The 24709-nt window shown below is 32.8% G+C and overlaps 2 protein-coding genes and 1 long non-coding RNA gene across 3 annotated transcripts; 2 read left to right on the forward strand and 1 right to left on the reverse strand.

The window, feature by feature from the left end:
* Positions 1 to 455: 455 nt before the first annotated feature.
* On the forward strand, positions 456 to 2219 carry LOC103844760 (probable NADH dehydrogenase [ubiquinone] 1 alpha subcomplex subunit 5, mitochondrial). Its single transcript, XM_009121569.3, has 2 exons — positions 456 to 856; positions 1847 to 2219. The coding sequence occupies exons 1-2, from the start codon at positions 544 to 546 to the stop codon at positions 2041 to 2043; spliced, it is 510 nt and encodes a 169-aa protein (XP_009119817.1). The 5' UTR covers positions 456 to 543; the 3' UTR covers positions 2044 to 2219.
* On the reverse strand, positions 2121 to 5890 carry LOC103844759 (pentatricopeptide repeat-containing protein At5g52850, chloroplastic). The gene has a single exon (XM_009121568.3). The coding sequence runs from the start codon at positions 4953 to 4955 to the stop codon at positions 2178 to 2180; it is 2778 nt and encodes a 925-aa protein (XP_009119816.1). The 5' UTR covers positions 4956 to 5890; the 3' UTR covers positions 2121 to 2177.
* Positions 5891 to 9637: 3747 nt separating this feature from the next.
* On the forward strand, positions 9638 to 20124 carry LOC117129184. The gene is made up of 2 exons (XR_004452808.1): positions 9638 to 11088; positions 11403 to 20124. It is a non-coding gene; the product is annotated as an uncharacterized LOC117129184 (long non-coding RNA).
* The last annotated feature ends 4585 nt before the right edge of the window (positions 20125 to 24709 follow it).

The following is a 24709-nucleotide window of genomic DNA, read 5'->3' on the forward strand; positions in this document are numbered from 1 at the left end:
CTTCGACAAAAAAATACAATATCTATTTAAATCCAATCCATTTTAACCCAACTCATTAAAATTATTGATCCCTTAGTCAATTAATTTCCAAAATGTTTTATTCATTATGATTCATTGTTGGATTGGAATGACTAATTAAATTTTACCCATGTTAAGACTTTTATATATACTACTAGATTTTGACCCACTTTTTAAAAAGTTGGTATATTTTTTGTTTTACATTTTTTTAGAAATTTAATTTTTATATTTGTGTTTTTAGTCATATTTTTATTTTTTGTATAATATTTCTCTTAAATTATTGATAAATATTTTTAATAATTATATTAAAATAGTTGAACCACACCTAACCTATTTAGGTCATGTTGGTGTTTTTAATAGAATAGATTAAACAAAAGCATGTAAAAGCTAATGAGGCCTATTAAGCAATATCACTAGGCCCATTTGAGAATCTGTATTTCGTTTTCTATTGTGGCAGTTGATACTGCCTACTGCCAACAACAGTGAAAAATCGCCGGAGTTAATTAGAGAGATCCATCGTATGAGATGTTCATCCGCTCAATCGGACGGCCATTATTGGCTAAAGTGAAGCAGACGACGGGGATCGTCGGGCTTGACGTTGTACCGAACGCGAGGGCGGTGCTGATCGATCTCTACACGAAAACCCTGAAGGAGATCCAAGCGGTGCCGGAGGATGAAGGATACCGAAAAGCTGTCGAATCGTTCACGCGCCACCGTCTCAATATCTGCAAGGAAGAGGAAGACTGGGAGGCAATCGAGAAGCGTCTTGGTTGCGGCCAAGTGGAAGAGCTCATCGAAGAGGCACAAGATGAGCTCACACTCATTGGAAAAATGATCGGTTCGTGTGTTCTTACCATTATCATGCGGTCTCATTTGTTACTATAGAATCTGAATCTAGAGGATTAGTGGTTCATTAGGTAGAAAATTAATCTGAACACAGAGCATTGCAAAAGTCGAGCTTTTTGTATTGTTTTATGGGTCATTGGTGACAATTTGCTTCAGTGTCACATAGGCTTGGTTAGCCCTGGACAATTGGTTTCGGTTTATTTTTTGGCGGATATAGAATTATAGGAACAATGCGGCTATTGATGAAATTGTTTCGGTTCAGTTCCAGTAACAAGGTTGGCAATTGGCTAGAATCCGAGAAAAAATTGAATTCAGTTCGATTCCAGTTCTGGTTTTCCGTAAATTTTTTTGCTGATTAGGGTATAAGTTTGGGATAATTTGTTTCTTTTTGGATTAAATATTGGCCTATTTGGATAAAGATTTTTGGGAAAAAAAAATTTCAGAGTCATTCGATTTATAAATAGAGTACTTTTAGGATAGTTGGTTGTTTCAAAACTAAATATATATGTAATATGTTTTAGATATATGAATTGTATTTTAGATATTTAGATACCCATTTGGTTTTTATTTTGGATAGTTTTCGGGTTTTCATAGAAAAATAGAAATCCTTTCAGGTTTTCATAGAAAAATAGAAATCGTTTGGACATTTCGGTTTCGTTTTATTTGGTTTGGTTTTCAGTTCAAATTTCCAAGCCTAGGCTTGGTCATGTTTCAAATACGTATGATAGTGTTAATGATCTCTTTTGACTTTCATGATCCTTTTTAAGTGAGGTTTCAGGGATCTTATATTTTGTTGTTATGAAGTGTAACCATCTATTGTAGAAGTAGCTATTGTTTGAGCCTTATCACATTCTTGTCTTGTAATATGCTACCGAGCAAACTTCAGTGTTCTTGAATTTAGAGGCCCTTGGTTCTGAGTTTCCCTATTTTACAACACTTTCTTCACCATGGAGTCGTTAATTTTTTTGGTTTGTGTTTGCAGAATGGGACCCTTGGGGTGTTCCAGATGACTACGAGTGTGAAGTAATTGAGAATGATGCACCGATCCCAAAGCACGTTCCTCAGCACCGACCTGGTCCTCTCCCTGAAGATTTCTACAGAACCCTTGAAGGTCTAATTTCAGAGTCCAAAACAAAAATCCCAGCTGCTAGCTCCACCGATCCCCTGTTGAAGGAGTAACTTCCAGTTTTCTCATTGTTTGTGTTGTTGCTTTGTTTGGCTAGTGTTGTTTAGTCATGCTCTGAATAAATGCGTAATAATTTTGGAAACGATGACAATATCATTACCCTTTTCATAAATGTCTTCTCAAAAGTCTATGATAATACAAATGATGTTTCTTCGGCTTTGCAAGAACATTTACCATTCTTAAAGACATGTACTCGATTCCCATCTCTTACAGTTATATTCTTATCGACTAACCGGGTGATGAGAGAAACAAAGTCATGGCAGTCCTTACACAGGATCTTGTTCTTAACAACATGAACTGGAGTTTGTGCTGATGTGTACACAAGACCAAACACAGCAGCTTGCTTCGCGCTGTGATAGCTTGCATTTTCATTACCTCGGTACGTAAAGCCTGACCTTTCGATCTCACTCTTTATCCATTCTATCTCTGCGTAAATCCCCTTCGTTTTCTCAACTGTAGTAACATCCTCACTGAAAAATCTGTGAACTTTTCCTTGAACCTCCACAGAGCTCTTCCCTAGCTTCTTACTCAAACCTTTCTGGCTCATCAAACTTCGAGTCTTTTGGGCCAACTCTTGTTTCCCAGATTCTTCGTATAAGTCTGCCAAAAGAATGTAGAAGGCTGGATCAGATGGTGCAAGTGCTAAGCCTTTGTTAGCCATATCTTCTCCTAAAGATAAATTCCCATGGTATCTACAAGCTCTCAACAATGTTTTGAAGATCAGAGCATTTGGTCTCAACGGCATCGTCTCTAAAACTCCTGTTGCTTCCTCTAGTCGTCCCGCACGGCCTAAGATATCAACTAGATGAACATAGTGCTCTATCTGTGGCTTAATGTTATGAGTCTCTTCCATTGATCGAAAATACTCGAGACCCATCTCGGTCAATCTTCCACTACTACAAGCCGAGAGCAATATCAGGAATGTTACTGAATCAGGCTCGGTTCCTTTCATCCTCATCTCCTCAAAGGCAGATAGAGCAGAGGAAATACAGCCGTTTGATGCCAAACCTGATACCAACCCGTTCCAAGAAACAGCATCAGGCGTAGCTATCTCTTCAAAAACTTTCTTTGCATCTTCCAAACTACCACATTTAGCGTACATATCAATCAAACTATTTGAAACCGAAACCGAGCTAGAAGAATAGCCTGATTTCACGGAGTAGCAATGAAGATGTTTCCCAGTTTCAAGAGCTCCCAGGTTGGCTGAAGCTGAGATAAACCCTGGTAAGCTGAACTGATCCGGTCTGATTCCATCACCATGCATATGGTTGATGACACTTAGTGCCATTTCATGCTTGGCCAACTCGTTAAACCTCGTAACCAAGCTCGTGTACGTTATAGTATCTCTCTTGCCCATTGACTTAGCCACGTTCCAGGCATCAGCTACCTTATCCGAGCTGGCGTATGCATCGACGAGTGAATTCCCTACGATGATTTCACCATCTACGTGTCGTCGTTGTAGATATCCATGAATCTCTAGTACTCTCCTTACTGATTTCAGTTTGGTGCAGGCTCGGAGAACACCAGATAGAGTGACAACATTGGGCTCTATTCCAAGTCTTACCATCTCCATCAACACTCCAAAGCAATCTTGTTCAAACCCGTGATCAACAAGACCTAAGAGTAACGTTGTCCAAGAGACGACGTTTGGTGAGATCATTGCTCTGAAAACTCTCAAAGCTTCTACTTCTGATGCCGAGCATTTCATATACATATCTAAAAGTGCATTTCCGACATCAGTGTTGTCCTCCAATCCGACCTTAATCGTCAGTGAATGAATCTGCTTCCCTAAATCAAACGACTGGACAGAGGAGCATAAGCTCAACATTGCAGTGTACGTGAAATTATCCGGTTGCAAACCCAAACCTCGCATCTGAAGAAACGTACCAACAGCTTCCTTGGCTCTCAAGTTTCTTGCAAACCCTGATACCACAGACGTCCAAAGAAACACATCCTGTTCTCCAATCGAATTCAACACCCTTACAGAATCATCCATTTCAGCAAACCTCGAGTAGAACTCAACAAGAGATGTCTTCAATACCACATTCAGCAGAACTCCATGAACGATTACGCTGCTGTGAATCACTTTACCAAACTCCAAACCGAGAAAAGAAGAGGCACCTAAAAGCTTAACGAAGGTGAACTCGTTAGGAGGAACACCAGCTTCAACCATCTCAGAGTAAAACTCCAACGCCTCTTTCCATTTACGAGCTTCAACTAAAGAAGATATCATCATGGTCCACGAGATGGTATCAGCACCGTTCTTACAAGAACTAAACAGTTCACGAGCTTCCTCAAGTTTCCCACACTTTGAATACATATCAGTCAAGCTGCTTCCTATAACCGAGTTTCCCAAAAACCCAGTCTTTATAACAGAACCATGAACTTTAGCTCCGTAGTTAAGGTCTCTTAAACCAGCACAAGATCTTAACACTGATGAAAACGTGAACTCGTTCGGAACTGTTCCCGAAGCCAACATTTCTTCGAACAAAGAAAGCGCGGACGCAAGCTCTTGGCCTTTGGTATAAGAAGAGATCATAACAGTCCAGGCAAAAACAGTTCTCTGCGGCATTTCATCGAACAATTTACGGGCGTTCAATATCTCATCTGTTTTCAAGTAAAGACCCAAAAGATTGTTCCATAAGTTGAGATTATCTAGAAGACTCAGCTTGATTACGGGGCAGTGGATGTGTGAACCAATGCGAGATGTAGTCGATTTGCCAAAGGAGAGAATCCGAATGCATGATTGTTGAAGATGATCACTCAGTTCGTAACTGCGAGAGAGAAATGCAGAAGCTGCTACTTTGCTCGTCATTTTCTCATGGAGAACGGGAGAAACTTTGATGGTCACGTCATCGCTGTTGAATAATTTGTTTGGAGAAAGACAGAACCCAAGTACTCTCATAAACGCAATATGGACATTAGAACATGTATAAATACAGTGCAATGCTTGTCTGAAATAAAATATAAATCTAAGGGCTTGCTGGCATCTGTTTGAAATCCTCCAGGATAGATAGAATGCTTGTTTTGTTGTTTTGACGAGAGACCGACCACCAGCAAAGAAATTGTTTTCCAGAATTTTACACAATTCAGTTCACTCACTAGTGGGCCCACGGGTGAAGTTGAAGATACATTCTAGGCCCGAAAAAAAATCGGATTTGCCAAAACTTAAATAATACGGCCATTTAATCAGTTAAGCTCTAACCATGTTTGGAATCACGTTTTTCTTTTGTATCTGCTAGAAATTTTGAAAATTTATAGGACAAAACAGCCTATTTCAACTTGAGATAGTTCTTTTCATACCTCATGCCAAATTTGAACATATATTAATTTTTTTCTCAAATAAAATAAATGAATGATCAAACTTTACATGAAACTCATATTAGTTGAAAAGATGTTTAACCTACCAAATTATATGCCTTGCTTAGGTTTAGTCAATGTTCCAAAACTTGAGATAATGGGTGTAATCTAAAAAAATGATTCATAAGTAGTTGTTAATAGAGGTTAAGTTACCAAATTCTAAGAGGAAGTATCAAATTATGCCTAATTGCTCTGTTTATAACATGTCTTCTCTATAATTATTTTCATAAAAAATGTGGCATGGCTACTAAAATTGATGACATGACTTATGGCTAAATATGACATATACATTATATTTAATGTTGATTTATATTTTTGGTAAATTTTTTAAAATATGGTAATAACTCAAACATCATCATTAAAATAAATATATTCAAATATGACATTACAAATTACAAAATATTATTTACTTCTATTTATTATAGTTATACAATTTTTATTATTAAAATTTTCAAAAAATTTTTAAAAAATTATAAATTTTTAATCTTAATATCATTAGTTTATTTTATATCTACAAATTTTATAAATACTGTTTAGTTTTAGTTTTTGATAATTGTACAGTTTTTATATCAACTATTTTGATTTATTTTATAAAATTTGATTTAATATATTTTACCAAAAGAAATAGATAAAACGGTTATATTTTTAAGTATATATATATTATTAAATAAGATTTAAAATGAACAAAATTATTAATTTTTTCTTAATTTTATGTTTAATTAAAAGGCTTATTTGTGAAACAACCAAAAATGGAAAAAATTAGTTTTGTAGTAAAAGGGTAGAGAGAGATATGAAGAGAAAAAATGAGACAGGTAAGATTCTGGTTATTTAGTGAATTATAGTTTTTTGTGTCGTATGACCTAATTTCCCTTAATTAAATCAAGTGTATAGGTAAAAAAATAATAAAATCTAAAATATTAATAAAATCTTGTTTTGAAATATAATTTATTTTAAAAAAAAATTATTACTGCATATGGTGCACGACAACACCTAGCTATAATTTAGTGGTTAGAGTATAGCATATACATGCCATATATGGTTATTTATTGAGTTTATTTTTCTCTTTAATATACTACACTAATTAATCTTAAAATAATAAAAAAATTATCCAAAAAATGAAAAAAACTGAAAATATAGGTATAGCTCCGAAATCTATTATATCCCCCTATACATTAAAAGAGAAGTCAATTTAGTGATTTCTGCTGAGGTGGCGCTCATATAGAGCTTCTCAAGAAAAACGTTATAATTCTATTGGCTGGTTTTTTTAATTTTTCTTTTTCATTTATTTTAATCAATCGCTTATGTAGACAAGCCCAAAACTATTGTCGATTTCGTTAAGCCCATATATAGCTAGGGGATAATAATTATCGATTTAGTTTAGCCTTGGGTACCCGTTAGGGTTCGGGTCGGGTATTTCAGATTTTTGGATATTTCGGTATAGAGGTGTAGAACCCGTTCGGAAATTTCTGTACTTCGGGTCGGGTTCGGGTATTTTTAGTTCGGATTCGGTTACTTCGGATCTGGTTCAGATATTTAGATTTTGAAAAAAAAAATTAAAATTTTCATTTCTCAAGTTTCTTATATTTAAAAATATAACTTTCAGTTAACTAACTTTTTTATTTTTAATAGATTGAATAGTTAATAGATTTGGACATAACATTTTAAAACTAAAAAGGCATTAATTTAGTTATTTTTTTTTAAATTTCAGATGTAACTTTTTGTTAATTTTTTAAATAAAAAACTTGACATGCATTTTAAGTGAGTAGCAAATCATTTTTTTCGTAATTGTATGTATATCATATGAACTTAAAGTATGTGTAGTATCAATATAAATATTTTATATAAAATGAGAGATGTAAACTAGAAATATAAGGTTAATTATACATATGTTCGGTTATTTTTGGATATCCATTCAGGTTCGGGTATTATCCGTTCGGGTTCGGGTATCCAATCTCTCCTTATTCAATACCCGTTCGGGTATTTTGCTACTTAGGTTCGGATTTCAGTTCGGGTTTTTTGGATCGGGTTCGGGTGCCACTTCGGATATCGGGTAAAGTGCCCACCCCTACTAATTAGGTTGTTTGTTTTTAATAACTTACCTTTCTAATATGGATTACTTGCGCAAGTTGAAATCATTAAATATGCAAATAACTTATTGACAAAATTTGTTTTAAATAACTTACCTTTCTAATATAGATTACTTGCGCAAGTTGAAATCATTAAATATGCAAATCACTTATTCACAATATGGATTACTTGCGCAAGTTGAAATCATTAAATTTTATCGATTTAGTTTACCTTTGGGCAAGATTTAGAATTAAGACAAATATTAAAAACTTTCTTTATTATTCAAACGGTAAACTTGCGCATGTTGATATCATATTTATTATATTGCTTACAAAATATTTTAATGTTTCTAATTAGGTTGTTTGTTTTTAATAACTTACCTTTCTAATATGGATTACTTGCGCAAGTTAAAATCATATCATATGCAAATCATTTTTTGACAATACACATTTAATATCTTTCTTTAAACGATTTTATTATTTATTGTGCAAAATATTAAAATCATTAATATGAGAATAAATCGACTGTATATATATAGGAAACACCCAAGGTCTTAAAATACAAACATTCTCTTTTCATTCTTTAAAGTATTATTCACAAATCTCTCCTCTCATACTATTAAGGTATTACGACAATGCTGCTTGTGTACTAAGAAAAATGTGTTTAGATGCAAAGGCTCCTCATCTTTAGAACCCGGAACTCAACTCTTCGTGTCTTGTCTCCAAAAAGCATATCTGGTCTATCTTTTCCATGTGTTGAATACTGGTAACGACAATATAGTCTTCCTTTTTTTATATGTAGACCAGGTCGTGAGAGTGATAGTGATCCAGAAAACCTTGATTGAACATGTTGAGAAGCTTCGCCAAGTTAAAGCAGTTCTTGAAGAGGTTCTTTAGTACTTTCTCTCTTTTTGTTGAATATTGTCGGGAAAGTATTACATAGTATCATTTAGTAATACTATCTTATATCATTTTTTTGTTGAATATACTATCTTATAAGTAAGCTAGCATTATGCATTTTTTATTTAATTCATGAGGTCATTTTTTCACAGCAGAGAACCTTTTGGAATGGCGCAGGAAGGAAATTTTTCAGGGATATACAGGAAGGTTCAACTGAAGCCGCTGAAGTGGAATGGTGAAGGCGAAGAATAAAGACCTGTAGAGGCCCTTATGATTCTTAAGTACGGCGGTGTTCTAACTCACGCTGGTAGAAAACAGGTGTTTACATACTTTACCATTTATTTTGTCATTGTAATATATATATATATATATATATATATATATATATATATATATATATATATATATGTTTTCCAAATATGGAAGAATTGTTTAACTTATTGACGTTTAACATCACTTGCCATATAATTTAACGAATATTACAAATAACAATTTATGGAAACTATTCTCGAAATTATTGAACGACTAATAATGTTTTATTTATTACTTTTAATATTTATAACCTATAAAATAAAATGAACGAAATTTTATATAAGATAATTATAATAGTTTTATCCTCTACTTGATTAACTGTGTTCGAATATAATTATATAATAACTATTTTAAATATTACAAAATCCAAAAATGTTTATTAATATTATTTTTAAATTATTTATCGTTGTTTAAAGAATAAATTTATCATAATTTTAAAATAATTTATAAAATTCTTACAAAATGCAAGGCAAAGTTGCACTTTCAAGAGTTAAGTCGAGATCTGGATTAAAAATCCTAATAACTGGTAAAGAAAGGAAGCCGAAGACAAAAACATTGAATGTTGTCTACAAACAAGTTTTTCAGAATATTTTGTAGTCACGGTACGTAATTTTAATCTACTTTTTTTCAAACACAAATTTTAAAATGAATAAACTGTTGCAATTATTTATTTTTTGCATTTGCTAGATGGGTTGTGATGAGTTAGGAGACCGATGACGGTATGTCAATTTAATATTATTTCATGTTCAATAAAATTTAGAAATTTATAAATCTATCAAATAATGTTAACCCGTCAAATTGCTTACAAAATTTATTTAATTTTTTGCAAGTTTCTATTTGAATTTGCTTTTTTTATCGAGAAATGTACTTCATAATTTATATTATTTATGGATAATATTTTGATTTTTTATATTTTCTTTTAATATGTCTACATAAATGTTTGTTTATTATTTATGGAAAAATAATATTATTCACCTAAATAAAGAATTACGACACATATACAATACAATTCTAATTAATGATAATATAAAATCTGTTACTTCTAAAACTATACACTATTTATCCTATTTTTTGAATGAAAGTATCTTCGTAAGCACACAAAATATTTTGTGATGTTGCAATTATACATACACACAATATATGCCTCTTCATACTGACGTTATTGTGTTCCCTCTCGTGAGGTACGGGCCGAGAGAGAACACAGGGTACGGACCGATCATGTTCTTATGCCCGCACAGGGTGCGGGCCGGTCACCTAGTAATCTATTATATAATAAGAGAGTTTCTCTCCTCCTGATGCGACACGTCAGCGGTATGTGGGTTCCACTTTTTTAAAGTGTGAAAAAGTGTCAAATATGTGATTCGAGCCCAGGTTATTGAGATATAAACATCCACAATTATACCACTGTCCTAAATGATACTTTGTACAATGATGGCTGAAACTAATATAGATTATGAAGGTCGAAAATTAATATAACATTGTGGACCACACCTCTCTTTTTTTTTTGAATTGATGGGTAACGAATGGACTTCGACAAAAAGTGGGCTTTGGGCTTATTGATTTTCTGTTTATTAGGCTTTGTATCTGCCCAAAGTGGTGATACGGACAAAGCTAAGAAGATTAGGGAAGCCGCCATCTTCACTATCTCATTCGTCGCTTGCGATTCTCCTTCCAGCAATCAGCTATTATGGTCGATCTTTAAGGCTCTATGCACGTTTTGCGCCTACCAAACGCTTAGTTTCTCCTCTAACGCCTTCAGAGCTCTCATATATATAGAATCCCTCGATGTAAAAGCTCCATCTTGTCTCAAACTTTTCTTTCTCAGTTTTCCGATCGCTTTATTTTCGCGAAGCGAAAACGACTTATCCAGCTGCTCCAACCGCTTCAGCCGCCATTGCCGCCGTTCCCTACTCCACCTTCAACTCTCTCCGCCTTGGAAGGTCCACTCAGTCCATTGTTGGTCGGCTCATCCGATTCTAGGATTCCAGGAACATTAACAAGAATAGAGAGTTTATGGGCATCACCATTCTCCTCCTTGATGAACTGGTGATAATTGTTTCTAACTTATTTTTTATCACTTTAACTCTGCTTTGCTTATTCTTTGTTCATATATGAAACGTGTCTTCATGTTTTTGTTTTGGTTTTGTCTATGGGTTTTTTTATGAACAACTAATGATTTTTCTCTGTTTTTCTTACATGATTCTGTGATCCACAGTTTCATCCCTGCAATCTCCAAACAAACAGGAAAACTGAATGAATTATGTTTTTAGCAACCGAATCTAAAAGAAATAAAAGACATCTTACTTAACAAATTAAAACCTTTTATTTTGCAGATTCCGACGACGACGAAGCACCCGAGGACCAACGACAATGGAATGATGCGGACGAAGCCTAACTGATGTAAGTAAACTCCTCTTCAATAACGCATCACACTATTATCGCTCCCCAATCTCACAAACTTAAGCTCTAATCATGCCAGCGATCTCACAAGTAATGCTGTCCCGACGACAGAGAAAAAAAAAAAGATAACCTAACGTTTTTTTTTATTTTCAGTTTTTAAGTTCAAATCATGTTTTAGACATAGAGCCCAACATAATCTGAGCCCAAACATTTTAAACCCACAATTACTTTTTCATAATGTAAAAAAGTCAACCTTCGTTTATGTTTTGTTAAACTATTTTAATCTTTATGTTTTGTTAAACTGTTTCACACAGGGGGCAGATCTCCTTAGAAGGGGAGCCACTCGCCATGATGCTTCCAGTTTCACCATTCTTGAAACTCTTATGAACCACAAAGCCAATATAAGAGCTCTGTTTCAATCCAACGGCTGGATTTTGTCACAGACCACCGCTAAGCCTGAAGAGGGAAGAGAAGTGGAGTGCTGCGTTTTGGAAGATGGTTACTTGGAGTTTACAAGATGAAGATGAAACCCGTGACGAGGAAGACGAGGAGAAGTGTTACTTGGAATATCCTAACTTTGAGGATGTAGACAATGTGTGATCTTAGCGATGAAGATTAGTGTAGCTTTAATATACGCTACTACGGTCCTTGAGCTCCCTAACAAGTACTAGCAAACAATATGTATTTTGAAAAAATAAAATAATTTTGTAATGCAAGTAGTTTAAAACTTTGAGTATTTATTCAAACAACGGATATATACAGAGTTAATAACTTGATATAGACCCCCAAATAAGTTGGTGTTGCGCTGTCACAATATCTGTCTTTTTAATTTCATATACCTGACGTAAGCTTCTTCATCTTCTTATCTTTCCCTTTCCGTTGTTCCACGCTTTCTGTTTCATGTTTAGGCCTTTTTCACATTCTCTATATTTTACCTTAATTATACGTTTTGAATTTTCCTTCCGTTTTGGGAGATGTCTCTAACTTGAGTTAATCGTCAAAAGCTAAGATCAATTTTGTTGTCTTATTTCCGATAAATTTTATTCTTTAATTTGCACAAATCTTAAACAACACCAACATCTCGTAAATCATACCGTCCCACCGATATCTAAAGTAACCAGCTCCGCACTTGCGCGGGGTCTCAGCACCTAGTTGTAAATAAATAAACGAGTATCGGTTGAAAGATAGGACATTATTTACTGAAATGAAGGTTTGACCAAAAAAAAAAAAATTTTACTGAAATGAATTAGAATACTATAAAGGATGTTTTATTGCAGGGAGAGAAATGCCAAACAATCAAACATCAACTTTATTCGTAAGTTTAACTTTCATTATTGTTACTCCAAAGTACAGATGCAAATCAATCTCACGTACTCAATATGTTTGAGTTTATAAACTTTTATAAATCTTACTCGATTAATATACCCTTATAAAAAGTTACGAGATAAATATGTTTCTTCGTCTTAACTGATTGTAGTTTGATAGAGGCTTATCTAATCAATCTCCTAAGAAAGAAATTCACCTTTACAATGGTGTGTGTAGTTTTATAGGCGTCTATCTTGAGGATACAACTATCGATATCCGTACAACACACCCGTACCGAAACCCTAGCGCACTTCTTTTCTCTTTTTTTTTCAAAAACGATTATATATATAAATCTGCCTGAAATCGGGAATAAGATACGGTTACAAGCTTGTTTTGAACAAAATGTTGAAATCAAACTATTACAAACCTAGCTTCGCCCACCCACTAAATCTGGCACATTCTGCTAGGTTGTTTTTCGAAATCATCCGACATTGGTAACCATTCTCAACCATCTACGTGACTCTTGGGAAAGTGAAGTTGTCCTCGTTTTCTCGGATGCCGGGAGTTCCCTTGACATTTCCGGAGTAGCTAGTTCCCGATGATCTCCACGAAACTCATAACTTTCTCTGTCAACGAAGCAAGCTTTATTCTGAGTTTTCCTTCTTTAACTTATTATGGAGAAAAAAAAAAGATTAAATCCAATTAATTGTGAGTAATATTATCTCTTTTTTCTTCCCCCCTCCCCCTTCTTCTCATATTGCTTTTGATCACTTTATATAATGACTCAAGTGATGCTTTTAATCAACGTATACTCTAATTCAAGCGGTGCCTTTAATCAACGGTATATATTGATTCATAACCGACATGTTTTGTCTGATGCGTTGCTTCCTCTAATTAATTAAAGTCTTAACAATTATGAAGTATGATTCATATCTAACTGCTATCTCCGAGGTTTTCTTGAACATTATTCCATTTCGATGATTTTATAGATACCTTCGTTGTATTAATGATCTAATTTTATTTTCATAATTTTGTTCATCATTGTGAGTTGGTGGACAGCTTTTCAACATGACAGAAGTAACTCTAACCGTCAGTATGTTATTATGTGACAAAAAATTTTTAGAAAAACAAAAATTGATAACCAACATAGAAAGTTTTTATTATAACCAACAATGAAACTTTCCATATCAACATTAACAAATGAATTGCATGGATATAAATTGATATGGAAAGTTTCATTTTTAAATGTAATTCTACATTTTTTATTCAATCAAAATTATATTTCTTTAATAATTTAGTACAACTTTTTAAAACTCAAATGGACTCGTATTTTATTATTATGTTTGTTTATGATTAGATGAGTAAGATATTATCTTAATCACAAACAGTCACATGCAATGCATTCAAAATCCCATGATAAGCATGGATATCTCGAGTAATGTAAAAGAACCTCAACTCAAACTGACATCCTCGTTAATTAAATACAATTATCGATCATATATGTATATGTCTTAATACAGATAATTTATAATTGAATATGTGATCATCAGTGCATTGGGCATATACATAACAGACAGTTTGAAATTTTTGCGGGACAAAAAGACTTAAAAACGTTATTAAGCTAACTTGGTCGGAGTCATGGGACCCATAATAGCATCTAAAGAAAATCTACGAAGAGGGGACAACCAAATCTTCTTTTGCCAAGTCTTATGAAACTAAACTAAACAAAATTCAACAAGACTTAAAGAAGTTCGTTATTGTTCTTTTTTTTTTGAACAGACTTAAAGAAGTTCGTTATTGTTAGTAGAAAACGGTGTGTCGCTTCTAAGGGCATCAGTATTGGGACTTCTTAAGCCCACTTCTTAGTATATTTGGGTCGAAATTTAAATCAAAAAGGCTGGATATGTTTGGAAAAACTTCTAAGTTAAGAAGTTATTTGGCTCGTCCTTCAGGGGCACGTGTCGCAAGTGGACGGTTTGCAAACACGGAAACGGGTGTGTCTCTCTCTCTTTCTCTCTCTCTCTCTCTTTCTCTCTCTCTCTCTCTCTCGTTCGTCACATTTCTTTCTTTTCTCGATCTCTCTCGACACCGAAGGCACCAAATCGGAAGCGTTGACGACGATTCGAAGATAGCTAATATTATGAGAGCATGTATCATATTCCATAATATGATTGTCGAAGATGAACGACGTACAGACGATCAAGATGAGACGTTTCAAGATCAGGATGTTTCATTTTGCGTTAAGATGCCTACAGAGATTTTTAGTTCACTTGATCGTCGAGCAAGAGTTTGGGGTAAGACCAGTCCATCAACAATTGAAACATGATTTGATCGAACATATATGGGATAAATTTGGGCCTTAAAATTAAAATCGGTGGCTTTTATGTTATTGTAATTTTTTCTAACTTTGTAATTTTTTTTCAACTTTGTAATTTTTTTTTCTACTTTGTAATTTTTTTTTCAACTTTGTAATGTTCTTATGTTTAATGTTATATGTTTTATTTTAAAATCCTACCAAACAATTATCAAAAAAAAAACAAAATTTAATATTTTGCTAAGAACCTACCAAAACTTCTACCAATAATTTTTACTTTTACTCATGTACCTTACCAAAATCTCTTAATCTAATGGCCTATTTAGCTAGAAATCAAAATTCAGGGTGGTAATTGCAGATCTATGCAAACTTTTTAATAATTGGCGAACCATGACAATTTTTCCATGAGTTGCCAATTATCTCCTTTACCCACACCTTCCTCGTTACCTGCTACCCGGGTTACTCGCAAATAATTAAATTTGTATTGAAAACGCAATACACTTGGCGAAACCGGTTACATTAATTTAAAACTATGATATTAGATATAGCAACCGGATGTAGCTCTAATAATTAAAGAGAGAAGAGTTTTGATATATTTTACAAATTGTTAGGACGGATGCTAAAGTTACCGGTCAACAATATTTTGACCTCTCGGTTTCACTATCATTTTCCCGGACCTCGCCTTTCAACTGCATTTCCGATCTGGTTCTGGGTCTTCCGTTATGTTCACCCAGTATTAATTCGTAGTCTGGTAAATTTGGGAACTCTTCAGGTTGTTTGCAACCGAATATACCTACAATGATTGCAGATAGAAGAGCTGTGAGATATTTTACAAATTGATGTGACGGGCGCGACAGTGTTATGATATTTTTTCCATTAAATTATTAAAATTTTCTCGTCAACAACATTTTGACGTGTCAGTCGACATTGTGTATTATTTAGTTGTGGATATGAGGACACTTTTGGTATTACCTCATTTTGCACAGTCTCTCTACCAGATATCCAATTACCTTCCATAACTTTGCTATCTAGTGCAAATTCCCTAATCTAATTATATTATTAAAGTAATACTAAGATATGCAATTGCATATCTAGCAATGCTGATGCCCTAAGGTGCAATGTATTCTTCCTCTTGTGTGGCCCTTAAACATGTCCACGTGTATGGCTCTCCGGGGTCGAATTCTCCTTGCCTTCTTGTGAGGTGGAATGTTCTCGACATGATATTTATTTACATTATTAATTTTGTACAAATTGACATGTTAGTGATGATTATTGTTTTAGATGAAGAAAACGAAAATGGAAGTGCTGATATTTTTGTTTTTGAATTTCGAGCGAATCTTGTATTATGATTCTTGCACATATTGTTATGAAGCTGATCCATTGCATGCGTTGAGTTGTTTTATGCTATTATTACTTCGAAAGCATCTCAATGCACATTGTTTACCTAATTATTTTTTAGTTAAATTTTGGTAATCTTAGTTAATTTTTCTATGTACGGGACAATCAAAGCAGACAATATTCGAACACTGAAAGACATGTTGCAAACATATACTAGCTAGTTTGAGACCACTATTTAATGACAATGCTTAATTTATTGGTTGAATTCATGTACAATATTAAATACCAAGATAGCATAAGAATGTTGCCAGAAAAAAACTTGCATAATTGAGTTGACGAACTAGGCTGATAATTTCGCAACCACGTGCAAGCCCTTGGGCCATATTAGTCTACGAAACAGAAGTCTGAATAAGTAGTTACTGGTTGGTTCTTTCTCTTTATCTCATATGGTTGACCAATAGTTAAGTGATATTATTGATTTGTCGATATGTAAGCAATTATAGACAATCCAAAAATTAACTAAAATCTGGATTAAACATCCTAGCAGAATATTATATAAAAAAATTATCAGTGTTTTCTGTTTTAAATGCCCTGAATCTTGGTATATACGGTGTTTCTGCATCTGTTGGGAAAACGTCCAATTAGTATTTCAACTCTAAACATATGCTGAAAGCCCTTTTACAAAAAAAAGAAAAAAAAAACTCTAAACATATGCGATGATTATTAGTATCTGAAATAAAAGGTGCATGTGTGAAAACATATTTTCATTTGTTTTTTTTTAAAGATTTCCATTGTCAAACTACTATTGTGGTCAATAATTTCAATACAACATGACATTATTTGAACTGTTGATTAAGATGACTTGAATTGCTAAGTCAGCTGTCATATTAATTGAGTTGTCTAGACTTGCAAAGTCATATGCCATGTTAAACATCACATTATTCAAACTAAAAACAATCTCTTTAAAAAGACAAAATTATAATCATCGCTATTGTAAGGTTTGACTAGCATTGTATTTATTAATAGTTGCTAGTCAAACTATATTTTCATTTGAAACACTATATTTATTAATAATTATCGGTCACATTTTAGTTGCTTTAATATGCAGCTAAAAACACATGAGAGATCAAATATGTTTAAAGACACACTCTTGAGCTCAAATATGTTTAAAGATGGACTTTGGGAAACTAACTCGAGTTCGAACCAGCTACATATAACACTTTAACATATGTGGCCATAAGGATATGAAGGTATACTTTGGACTCATCTAAATAATCGGAGAAAGGATCCATATGTGAATTATACTTCTCTTTGAAAATTTGTCTGAAACATTATATAGATCTGTAATACCTCCACATTAATAAAAAAAAAAACAATTTATAATTAATCTTCACTTTTGAGACATAAATCTCAGCCAGCACAATAGATTCATGAAAAATGTGAAAGATGAAGTAAACTTAGGACACCATTGGTACAAATGAGTCCAAAGAAATTAACAACTACAAACAAATGGAAGGCAAGAGAAGAAAGTGAATAATTTTGATGGGATTTTTATATACAAATAAGACTATGTACATTGGTTAAATATTTTTGACGCACTATTCTTCACTTTTATCATTCCACATCATCTTTTTCACCTCCACATAATCATTCATAATACATCTAATTTTTATATATTTACAATATTTTTTTTAAGGAATCAAACACTTTATTCATCTATTATTATTTTATATTTATAAATATTTAAATTTTATGATTATAAATTCTTAGACTTTATCTTACAAACAATTATCTAAAAATATAAACAAAGAATATTAGAAAATAAAATAAAATTTATATATATATATATATGTGTGTGTGTGTGTGTGTGTGTGTCTCTGTGTGTGTGTGTGTGTATGTATTTGTGTGTGTGTATCCAAATCCAAAAAAAACAAGTCTCTATTTATAAAACACAAAACAATAAATTTTAATATAATTAAAAAAACAATTTATTTATTTATTACAAGCTAATAGGCTTAAAATAATAAGGGTTAAATAAATATACAAACAATCACAAGAACCAATAATATGGTGACATATTGTAAATATGGATTCACTTTTGAAGTTTCAACTAGTTGAAAAGATTCAACTACAAATAATCCACGTAACCTTCACAACCTTTTCAACATCTTTATTGTAAGCATTCAACAGCTTAATAAATTATTCAACACCTTTGTTGTACATAGTCTAAATAAATTAAATTCAAATAACTAAATGAATTTTTTTTGTATATAAATATGAACTCAAGAAATTAGTTCTACTAAAGAAGATGAAAGGTGGAAGACAAAAAAAAGTATTGGTAAACTACATCAATTATCTTACCGATTATTATCTCCTTGATCAGTGTTGGAGATGGTTTGTATCCTTCAACAACACTCATCAAGTAACTAAACTCGGTCCATTTTTTTTAAGAGACGGTATAAAGTTACGCTGATTCGGAGGAAATGAAAGAGTTGGTCAGTAATAATAGAACTTTAGATTTTTAAAAGGTCTAAACATTATTTTGGTTTGATTTTTATCGGTATGGTAACTAGTTCTAAAACCAATTTCGTTTACTTAAATTTCCGAAATGGATAAAAATGCCTTTTTAGGTTCTCTACTAAAGACGTTAAGTACAGTCATTTCACTATATAACACTATATATGTATATATAATTTAAATTTCATAACATTTTTTTGTTATATATAGTGAATATAAAATTAAATGAAAAGCAATATGTGGCATTGTCGTTCAGTTTCAGCGAGAATGAGTTTGTTGTCGTCAATTTAACATAACCATTAAAATTAAATTTTATATTAATGTTTCGCATATAATATGTGGGATCGTCGAATTAAGAGTATTTTAATGTAAAACTTAATATTTTTCCAAAATAGAGTAATATCCATTATAAAGTTGAGTTTTACTCTAATTCCGTTTTATTTTGGAATGAAAAGTGGAGTAATGAACAAAAACTAAAAGCATTACTCTATTTATGGAGTAAACTTATTGTTTATTTTATTTTCAAATGGAGTTAGAATATTTTTTACTCTAAACTCTATTTTAGAATCAAATATGAAGTAAAGTTGGAAATGATCTAATATCTTTAATTTATACATAGACAACCGTTATGTTATTAAAAGTCACAAGTAAGTTTTTTTTAATAACAGATGATTAACTAAACCAGTCAAGTAGGCTACCAGATCGCGGATCAAACTGACTCAAAATATGTAGCACTGGATCTACTTCGGTTATAGACTCCTCCAATCCATACTAAAAATGCACTGTATCCATATGTCAATATTTGATTGCTTTGATAAAGTGAGAAGGAAACAGTAACTATCACAAGGAAAACGAATTGCGAGCTTGTAATATACAGAGTCTTCTCATTGTATTGAATTGTCTTTTCTGCAACAAAAATCAATTGATTTTTATGGTCAGTCTATCAAAGAGATACTTTCTTTTTTGACAACAAACAGAGAATTAACTCAAGAGATGGTCTGAAAAAAATCTGGAAATCCTGCACTATTCACTTTCTTGATACTTTTTCCGATAACCACCAATGTGAGAGAACTGTAGATGTAGAGAAACCAAAAAATAGTGTTCAAAAAAAAAAAAAGAGAAGTTACAAAGAGAGAAGTAGCCAAGTAGGTCAAATATTCATTTGAGTGGTTATCATCTCTGCATAGACTTTAGTCTCAACAGTTTAAAGTCGGCTACTTCTTAGGTCAACAGTTTACACCATCTCTCTCTTATCTTTTATTTCGGAAAGGATATACATGTATTGACGTAATGTATTGACGTTAACATACGTTAAAATTAATTTTAAATGTATTGACGTTAACGTAAGAAATGTTTGACATGTTTCTCAAGTTAACATGGTCCATACACTATTCAGTTACCTTGTAACTTGAACGATTTGATAAAATAAAGAAAACATAAAACCCCAAAAATGGAAGTAAACTAACGAGGCAGAAAATAAAAATATGAAAATATATGTGGAGATGGAGGAGGACACGATGGTCAGGGCTTGTGTAGCTAACGCCATACCGAAGTGGAAAAATTGCAGAAATTTATGAAACGCACAAGGATGTTGTTTTAATGATCGGTTTCACCACATGCATCTCTCTACAGTTCCAAATGAAAAAAAAAGAGAAATTCTTGGGTTTACTCTTTAGGGTGAACCTCTAAGTTCACCAACCAATAGTGTTTAAATATTTGATATTTGATATCTTTTAAAAAATGAAACAAAATTAAATTTCCAAATAAGATTATATTTTTAAAATAAAACAATAAAAATACATAAAAATAGTTACAAAAAATAAATAAATAAATATTGTTAAACCGTTAGTAAAATACTAAATCCTATATCCTAAATCCTAAACTCCAAACCCTAAATTATAAACCTTAAATCTTGGATAAACCGTAAACTATTAGAAAATTTTAAACCCTAAATCATACATTAAAAATTAAATCTTAATAACACTAAACCCTAATCAATAAACCCTAAACTCTTGGATAAACCCTGAACCCTTGGATAAATCATAAACTCTAAATCAAAAATATTTAAAATTAAACCCTAGATTTTATGATTTATCCAAGGGTTCAGAGTGTACCCAAGGGTTTGGGTTTAGTAATTAGGATTTAGGGTTTAGTTTATTAAAATTTAGCTTTTAATATATGATTTAGGGTTTAAGATTTTCCAATGTTTAGAGTTTATCCAAAGTTTAAGGTTTAATGTTTAGGGTTTCGGATTTAGGGTATAGGGTTTAGTATTTTGCTAAAGACTTAACAATATTAATTTATTTCTTTTTTGTAACTATTTTTATGTATTTTTATTATTTTATTTTAAAAATATAATCTAATTTGGATATTCAATTTTGTTTCCTTTTTTAAAAAATATCAAATACTTAAATACTATTTGGTTGGTGAATCTATCATGAAAAAAATGTCATCTCCTCTTTCTTTCTTTTCTTTTTTGAAACAAACATATTACTTTTATGACCACCCTTCTTTCTTAAAAAAATATAGATATTCATTAATCAAAATAGAAAGTCACACAAATTGTTTAAGTTTTAAAAAGTGAAAAAACTTTACACTACAAGAAAACACCCGCTTTACAACTACTTATTTCTCGTTAATTTTTCGTACATTTACGACGATATGTGAATTATCGTAAAACATCCGTCGTAAAAGACAGATCGTCGTAAATTCATCGAAAAATATAGGTAACATGTTTCGTTGTAAAATACTCATTAACCAACAAGGAAATTGTTTGTCGTAAAGTTTCGTTGTAAAAGATACAAAAAAATGTCGAAGTTAAATTGTTGTCTATGAGCTGTAAAACTCTACGACGAGTTTACATCTTCTTCATCCTAAACTCCTTGCAATCTGTTACGTCCAGTTAACGTTGAAGATGTAAACTCAACGTAAATGCACCACTCTCTTTCTATAAATGCACAAGGGAAAAATCAAAACAAAAAGTTCTTAATCTCTCGGAGAGATTTATCAGACGCCTGAGGATTCGTCCCAAGAAACTGGAGAAAATTCAGTTTCTTCGGACGAATCTTCGAGGTTTGATAATCTCTTTGGATCATTTTTCGTATAACCATGGTCGTCATAACATGGTCGTCATAATTGAGCTGTTAATATTAAGTCGTCCCTAATTCGTCGTAATATTAAAACACAGATCGTTCCTAATTCGTCGTAATGTCTCGTCCCTAATTCGTCCAAAATCGCGGATCGTCCCTTATTGGTCGTAATTTACTTTTCCATTACGACGAAACCTAAATCCCTATATAAAATTAGAAAGCCGAAGCTATTTCTTTGCTCCTTCCTCTCTCTCTAACAACAATTTACCTTCTCTCTATAGGTAATTTTTTTTTTTAGTTTTAGGTAGTTAGTTTAGGATGAAAGTAGATTAGGTTTGCAATTATTTTAGGATGGAATTAGATTAGGTATGAAATTAGTTTTAGATTATTTTTAATAACAGATTTAAATTGTTTATAACCATTATGTTCTTTTTTTAAAGATCGACGATATGGCTCGCAGTAGAAAGAGAATTAGGAACATGGTGGCCGGACCCTATAATGCAGCTACATTATTTAGTCGGCCGGATCCATCAGCTTATAGCTCTGGCACTGCATCCACCCAGGAGCATGTCCCTGAGAGCCAATCTCAGGGAAGATCACTGCAGACGACTCTTGCTCCGTATGTGCCTCCTGCTCCGTATGAGCCTGCTCCATACTATCCTCAGTATGAGCCTCCATACCAGCGTCAGTATGATCAGCTTCCTCCACACAATCCTGATCAGCAGCCTCCACCCGCTCCTGATGATGCTGCGCCAGCTCCTACAGCTGTCCATCCGGATTTGATGGGGGCCATCGCATGCTCCGTATGCTAGATTTACAGTGGAAGACCTCCGCCAGATGCCGGGACGAGAAGGTTTAGGCATCACCGATCCAAATCGACCATCCAACACTTTTTTGGTAATCTTTAATATATATTTAATTATTAAAATTTAAATTATATATATTACAATTATATATATATATATATATCGGTCTAATGTAATATATATCGATCTAATATATATTCAAATCTTATAGGTTTCTGATGGACAATTGTCTAGGACAGACCGTTTCAGACATCATCAAGGCAAACTTCTGGCACACGCATCCGAACTTGTCTCTTACATTGTACCACGTTTGGAGGACTTGTTTCAAGTGATTTGCGGTAATTAAGTTTTAATTATAATTTTATTTATTTATTTAATTTCTTTTGAAATTTATTTAATTATTTCTTATTTTATAATTTTTTTTGTAGCAAAAATAAATTGGTCTATTGCTGTCACCGAAAAGGTGAAGGAAGCGTTAAGGGGATGAGTCGTCTAAAGAACAATGTTGGTGATTGGAAGTAGAAGTGAAGGGTTTTAAGGGATGGCGCAAACCCCATCTACGTCATTAATGACGTTTGGAAAGGCTTGAAAGCTTATTGGAATTTGCCTAAGTCAGTTCGAAGGTCCCTTAAGTGCTCCGCGTCCCGGTTGACGAGTGATGCTGAAGACAATTTGCCAATACCCATACATCTGGACAGCCCCCACACGCTGGGAGGAGGGACCTACAAATTGTAAGTCTTCGATCTTTCTAAAATTTTTTTAATTATTAATTAATTGTTTATTGAATGCATGAGTTTAATTAATTTTATACAAATTTTAGGCCACTCAAGAAGGAGCGCCATCAGGTCTTTCCTGACATTAGAAAATGACACACCAGCATTTCTGCATCCTCGAGCAGAAAGATCTACAACGATGTGGAGGCTCTAATCCAGGAGGTCCAAACCCAGATGTTGCAACAAAATCCGGAAGGCGAACCGGTCTTGTTGTCCACCGTCGAACAAAACAAAAAATTTGAGCAGGTAAAATATTCAATATTTCAAATATATGTTTATATACATATTATTTTTTAAGTTTTATAGATGTACTAATATTCATTTTATTAATTGAAGGTTGTCTCGAAGAAAAAAGATGTTCCGAGGGCGAGAGCTGAATATGCTGCAAGAATGCATGAAGATTCTCAGCTTCAAACATATTGATGGTTGCCAACCAAGTCATATCGGAGCTCCAGACGGACAACCATGCCAACAGGAACCACATTAGGGCCATGGTGGGGATGTTCGATGTTATTGCAGAGACAAACCCGGCCCTTGCACAGATGTGGTAGACTGTACGTCCGAACATTAACCCCGAACCCACTCTGGAAGAACAGGGAGATATAGAGGAACATGCCGAGCAGCATAGTTCCCAGCTTTTCGACGATATCAACCTTAATTGTTAGGTTTCTTTTCGGTTTCATATTATGAATATTATTACATTTTTGATATTATATATGTTTTTGGATGTATTAGATTTTTATTTAAAAATTTTCCAGTTTCAAAGATTTTTATAAAATTTTAATTGTATAAATATATATTTTTCCTTAAATTATAGAGTAGATGTAAATTGGTCGTAAATATTATGGCCAATTAACATCGACACTGGATGTAAACTTGTCGTAAAATTTATGACCTGTTTGTTCAATATTAACGTTTATTCTTTATAAGATTACATTTTACGACCAATGAACGACTAAAGGATTTCTTTACGACGAAATGTTTTACGATGAAATTAATGACGAATTTTATTCGTAAATATGATGACGATTTGTCCATTACGACAAATTATTAACAACAAAATTCATTTTGTCGTTAGTCGGTCGTAATACACATATTACAACCAACTAACGAACTAATATTGTAGTCATTATGCTTCTGTTTTCTTGTAGCGAAAGCTACAAAAACAACAATTATCTAATACTCCCTCCGTTCCTAAAAGATGTATGTTATAAAAAAAAAAATTGTTTTAAAAAGATACATTTTTTACTTTTTCAATGTATGATTTTATGAAAAATTGTAAGTTTCAAAAAAATTAATGGTGTTTATTGAATTTCTATTGGCTTAAAGTTATGGAAAATTGTTATTCACAAAAAACAATGCATATTTAATGAATTTTTTTAATATATGTGTAAAATCTAGAATATGTATCTTTTAAATACATTTATTTTAATACATTTAATAAAAGTTTTTGAAGGGAATTTATAGGAGAATTTAAGA

Source organism: Brassica rapa, chromosome A10 (assembly GCF_000309985.2).
Source record: "Brassica rapa cultivar Chiifu-401-42 chromosome A10, CAAS_Brap_v3.01, whole genome shotgun sequence".
In the NCBI taxonomy this organism is placed as follows: Eukaryota; Viridiplantae; Streptophyta; class Magnoliopsida; order Brassicales; family Brassicaceae; genus Brassica; species Brassica rapa.